The sequence below is a fragment of the Seriola dumerili genome, unplaced genomic scaffold, assembly GCF_002260705.1.
Source record: "Seriola dumerili isolate Sdu_G_001 unplaced genomic scaffold, Sdu_1.0 BDQW01001246.1, whole genome shotgun sequence".
Classification (NCBI taxonomy): Eukaryota; Metazoa; Chordata; class Actinopteri; order Carangiformes; family Carangidae; genus Seriola; species Seriola dumerili.
The window spans coordinates 29,102-35,548 of NW_019175501.1; the positions used below are offsets into that span (position 1 = coordinate 29,102).

At 39.8% G+C, this 6,447-nt stretch overlaps 1 protein-coding gene across 1 annotated transcript in view; it reads left to right on the forward strand.

Moving 5' to 3' along the window:
- The first annotated feature begins 3,732 nt into the window (after positions 1-3,732).
- The window catches only part of LOC111238259 (cadherin-5-like), an 8,089-nt gene continuing 5,374 nt past the window's right edge, over positions 3,733-6,447 (forward strand). Inside the window, exon 1 of the mRNA XM_022767690.1 lies at positions 3,733-3,787. Within this exon, the coding sequence (XP_022623411.1) occupies positions 3,733-3,787 (55 nt within the window). The remainder of the gene's footprint in view (positions 3,788-6,447) is intronic.

Genomic DNA, 6,447 nt, shown 5'->3' on the forward strand with positions numbered 1-6,447 from the left:
CCATCTTTACTGTGTTGAGCGCGTTTCAGTGTACTCACCCAGTGAGCTTACCCTGGCGAGGCGCGGGTCAATACGACCGTGGCCATGGACTTTGTCGGGTGGCGAGGCCAGAAAGAAGTTAATGACCGCCGTCCAGTGATGAACAGTTAGGGAAGCCCTTTGGCTGACGTGAATGAAATCTCTCCGCATGTGTAACAGTCGCACATCCTTCTCCTCCCCTGGCTCAATGGAGAATGGTCTTCTGTAACGTGCAGTATAACCCTGGGTGCTCTACGCCGCGTGGCACCACGCAACCGTTGGCAAACGACAGACAAATACACACACACCACACACTGACGTCACTGACATCTCTGCAAATGACCAGATCTGACTGATCTGTCCGTCCCTCACCCACGATCCAGAGTGGTCCTCTCTAGAACATCACAACTTATCCCAGCTTTGTGTGGCTGTGAAGATGAAGTCGTCATCAACCCTACAGCACCGTACTGTAGTGGTGACCTGGGAAACACCAGGTTGCGTCCCGGCAACAACCTGCACAACAATAGCACTCACTGTGAGTTTTGATCTCTGCGCACGAGAGCATCACACGCGAATCAGCTGTCGCGGAAATGTAAAATTAAGAAACATACACGTATTCATCTCTGCATTCTGTACCTTCCAAAGGCATGGAGTGCATGGATGTAGAAAAGCGACCGCCAGAGAAGGGGTATCTTATTGCGGAGATCTTTTACTGTCATCAGCCGAATGACTAAGGTGATCAAGTAAGGATAGCTATCCTTCCTGATGCCTGTGTCGGATGCCTAGATCTTGAAGGCTTATCATAACGCAGGGTAAAGTCTTTGTAGCTATTTGTGTACAAAAGGGCGCTGGACAGTGTAGTCTGCGCAGACGAAGGAACGTATGAAACAACAGCATTAGAGGAAACTTGGAGGAACACTACTCAGTGCAGTTTTTTTGGATAACAATGAATGTCCTGACCTTGTTTATGGACACTATCAATATGGCAATTAGTCTTTTACATCCATTTGATCCAGTGTATCGTACGCAATTTGGGCTTGTGTTATCATCATCCGTGACGGATTCTTGAATCCTACCATTGGAATCAATGCCCTTGATGCCACATCTGTGTCTCAAACTGTCATCTACAAGAGAACACAACTAAAAATGACTTTTAATTAATTTTTTAGTGTTGTAGGACCTAACTGAGGCTGATTCACATCAATATATTTATGTAGAAGTAAGCCGCAAAACAAGATTATATACTAAAATGAACGTTTTCCTTAATCAGATGAAGATTAAAGTGGAAAAAAGCAATAGAGAAAATATGATAAGAATTTAATATTAACTTAAATAACGTGTCTCAACATCGAGTCCATTATCTCTAAAGAAAAAAAAGAAGAAGTAAAGTCCAGACAGAGCCAGAAAGAAAAAAGAAATGAGGTTTCCTGATTGGGAGGGGCCCAGTCACCTGTGTCACTGTGCTGGGGTGAAACAGTGTGTTTGTGTAGGTGACAAACTGCAGCTGTCGTTCAGGTTCGGGCAAGGAGGCTGGCTAGACAGGTCAGTGGTGCATTGCTCACCCGTCACAATACTGATTTTTGAGTTTTCACCATGATGTACCCATCGTTACCTCTGGCTTGTGCCAACATTTTCAGACGTTTTCCCAGTGGGTTGCAGTGATGTTTTATCTGCAGCAAGTAGGAAAAGAAGTAGGCTGAAAATTTTTTGGGGGTGGGATAAAAAAAACACACTTATAAAACCGAGTTGTTTTGTACCACCAAACCCAGCCAAGTTGGCAAGTGGATGATGTGTGCTCACAATAATCTGCCCTTCTCTCAGCTGAAGTGTTGAATAATCGGCCACGTAGGTTACCTTTCTATGCATGTGAACGTTCTATGATGTTACAGTGAAGTTTACCTTTCTTCGAATATCAAAATGTCATCTCTTCAGAGTCTTATCCTTTAGACATTTGAGTTAACTTGTGTCATAATTAGTGTAATGAATTTTATGAGTTATTGGAAAAACGTGTTTCTGCCGGGTGTAGCGAGTGGGTCACGGGAGGCCATATATTAGGTAGGACTAGTTGTTTTCTATAAACTATTTTAAACTATTTTAATTTTACATTTGAACTTTTGTACTATTTTTATTATTCAGATCATTATCAAAAGCTAAGGTTGGGTTGTAAATAGTCCATGATACTCTAGTAACTTTGTATGGAGTCATGCAATGACTGTATTTATGAAAGAAAACTATTTTTTTGAATGCTGCTATGAGTTGTCTTTAATTGTTTGTGGTTTTGTACTTTGTGTTTCTACATAGATAAAATAACAAAATCTGGATTGTGGAAGAGGCTCATATTGGGAAGTCTCTCAGAACTATCTTATTATGCATTATTTTTACTCATAATCTGGTTTGTTGACGGATTAAAAAAAAATATTAGCAGCACGCTCCAGTCTTCGACAGTGCCAGTGACAAACAATGATTGTTATGTCAGCCTGTTTACTTACAAGGCATCTTGTAACGGTAAAGTTCGTCATATAACATCAGTTACTTCAAGATTTGGTGTAAATGGAAACATTGAATGTGTAGTTAGATTTCCTTACAATGGAATATGTCGCTGTCTTTTGTTTTCTGGGAGCTGTCCAAGTCCACTGCTGTCACTCGTAAGAACCTCGTGTTCACATCTTGGTGTCTGAAAGAAGAAAATGCTGAATGACATACACAGAGAGAAATAAATAAATACACACGAATGTCTGTAGTTCCTGCAAAACCACATTAAACCCAAAGACAAAATCTGCACATTAATCCCTTGCTCATTCTCCTGTCCACAGCTTTGTAGGTCAGGTCAACAGTGATTCAACAGTGTAAATGCAACTACAGACCGTCTTTATGATGAGATCACAGTAGTCACGACATATGAGTATCCAGTGTCATAACTACATTTTGACGGACTGGTGTGTGGTCACAATCCCCACTTTCAACCTCCCTACTTCCAGCATCCCATGCTTGCACCACACCCACCTTCAAAACCTGGACCTCATTTTGAATCTGTGATTATTAGCTGACTACACCATTTATCCCAGTTCCAAAGGCCAGGGTCATTTTACACTGAATTATTTTATGGGGTTCAGCCTCATATTACAAATAGCCCTCTGGCCCAACATCTCTGGTCTGGGTCAGAGTCTGGCTGTTATCTTCTGGTATTGACTGACAGCCACAAGATTTTCTGTGTGTGCCAGAATTGGTCATGTGTGCAAGTAGCATCTTACAATTAAGCCATGTATGGGCAGATTCGGCCCATAGAACTGAGCGTACACTGGGCCAGAAGAAACAACATGTGTACAAGTGTGGGCTGCATTTATTTTGTTATCTGTTTATGTATAGCATGTTGACTGTGTGCCATTTCCTCACTGTCTGGGAGCTGCTCCTCCAATCACACAGTGAGGAAGCTTGTGATTATATTAGTCACTGTGGCTACATTAGACTTCAGTGACTTACCTCAGAGACGGTGGTGCTGTAGGAATCCTGTTTCAATACTGGCCTGTGGTCATTGATGTCATTGACTTTCAGTTTCCGCGTGGGTTTGTTGTACTGGGAAGATAAAAACATCATTTTGAAATATTTTGTTTTGTAATATAACTAAATAAATTCTGCAACTTTATCATTTTCACCCACCTTTATTTGTCCGTCACACATGACAGAGTAATGCAAGATGCCGTCACTCTGTAAGACATGAACACAGTGGACTTCAGGTCTGTGGAGATCACTGAGAACACCGTGGGGCTTTGTAGGATAACAATTAACTGATAAAGTCTATTATTACTGTAGTACAGGTAAACTTCGGTCATTATGTCATTTAACCTAAGGAACCAATCCCGTCAAGTTTCAGGGAAGGGGGGCGGGGCAAAATAAACCTGAAGACCTTGTCACTTACAGAGAGCGAGAGTTAGCATTAGCACAACCGCTAACACTGTGTGTGGTCAGCCACTGCCAGTTCACAGCTAAAAACAACATAAACAAATAAAAGATGTAACTATGCTAACTGATCCGTCTGCAGTCTCTGGTTCTGGTCTCAACAGACTCCTCATCTGAGTCTGGGTCTGACTGAGGCTCAAACATGTGGCTGAGTCTCTCTGATGTTTCCTCCTCTAACCGCCTGGATACTCTCTGCTTCTTCACCTGTCCACCTGGAGCAAGGAGGTGTTGGGCGGGGCATAAAGGCCTGATCCAGATTTTTCAATCAGGAAGTAGATGAGCTTCAGACCCAGTTTTTTATGTGTGAAAATGAGGGCTGCACAATTAATAGAAATACAACCGAAATCGAATTTGGCCAAGTTCAAATTGCAAAACGCAGGAGTTGGAATTGTTTTTTTTTGATAAAGGTAAAATGTGTCAGAACATTGTCATGCATTGTTAGCACCATTATTGTTCTGGTGCTACAGAGACGCCCTGGTCAATAAATCATATCCTCCAGATGTAAAGGAAAACATGTTTGTTTGGTACAAGACCAACAAAAATCACATCATCATAATTTTTTATTTTTCTTCAGTGAAAATGAAAATGCAGAATTCACCATTCCAACTATTGTATATCACAATCACAATCATGTAGCCCTAGTGAAAACCATGTTAAAACAAAACTTTTTCATAGCAGAGTATTTTTACAGAGTTGAAACATGTCTGGAGAGGAACGTTACCGTTGGGGAGATGTTGGGTTTCAGTTAAACATGATATGTCTGGTTTTGCAAGTCAATGGGGACTTCTTCAACATTTAACTTCCTCTGATGAGTATTTAAACAGAACACAACAACAATCGTATTCATGCTGAAGTTGGCATCAGAAGATACTGTTTTGCTGGAGTGGATAAACTATTGAAACATGATGAATGTTTTTGTAGATACATTTATTAACTTTCCATTTATGTTGATGGAAAAACACGTTCTGCAGCAAATAAATAATATAACAAACTTATTTCCTAGGTGACAAAGTTGTTGTTACTCACCCCTGCCAGTACGTCTGCGTCCAGCGGCTTTCTTGGTGCGAACCGTTGCGCTGGTTTCCCCAAGCGTGAAGCTCAGGCCCACAAACTCCATGTGGTCGGGGAAGACGTAAGGCACCAGCTTGACATTACTTCCTGCTGCGATACACATTCACCACCTCCACATCCCCTGCAGCATCATGGGAGCATCGTGAGACGGGAAAGATAAACATCTCATCTACAACTGATGGACTCACAGCTCCCAATGTAACTAACACCCTCTCCTCCTTTACAATACCTCACTGATCAGATATATATTAACTTCAGCTGATCGATTAGCTAATAGGAAAAAGGAAATGGAAAATGAAAGAAATCCAGTTATTTTATTTCCATTTTTAAAATTCTAGTATTTTTTCATGAACAAATTAATGTATTTCTAAATGGTTTATTAAAAGAGTGTTTTATGCTGGTTTTGTAAATAGATTTTTAAATCTGATTTATTGATGGATTAATAGTTCATTTATAAATTCTTTTTACCATTCCTCTTTTTAATGCCTATTAAAATATGAAATAAAGGAAATGCTTAATCACTTTTCCTGTGACGTCCTGGTCCTCCATAGTTAACAGAGTATATTATATATTATATAAGGTATGTTAATAAACTTTACCCATGAAATCACTTCCAATTAAATTTTCATTCAATACAGTTTTCCAGTATGATTTAATCAAAATGCCTCTTGCATTGAAAGATCTTATTTTCTAAACTCTTTAGCTGCAGAACGACGCAGCTGCTGGGTGAAGTGACCTCAAATGAATCTGATTTTTGAAACCTGGAATTTAAAAAGAATGTCGTATCCAGCGTACCTGTGAATCCTTCATCCACTGCACCCACAGATATAGGACCACTGCCTACATCACAATTTATGGTTGAAGTACCTTCAGGAACAGAAGGAAATACAAGTCAAAAGAAAGTAGACAGATAATAAACCTTCTCATTTACCACAACTGGAATCAAGCCAGGACGAACGTTCGTGTGCCCAGGTTTGGAGATACATACGGGACATGGAGCAGGAGCATTCTTAATATATCGAGCATTTAAAGGTTTTGTTGCTGTATTATATTATTTTCCATTTTATATTATTTTAAGTTCCATATCATTTGTGATTAAAATAATTGTATAAGTTTTGTATATTGTATATAATATTTGTATATATTATCCCTTTTTTTTAAATGGTGTAAAAATCCCAGACATATCATGTTTAACTGAAACCCAACATCTCCCCAACGGTAACGTTCCTCTCCAGACATGTTTTCAACTCTGTAAAAATACTCTGCTATGAAAAAGTTTTGTTTAACATGGTTTTCACTAGGGCTACATGATATGCAAAAAAAAAATCATATTGTGATTATTTTTGCAGATATTGTGATTGACAATGATGAACACACAGACACATGAGAGTGGATGCTGAG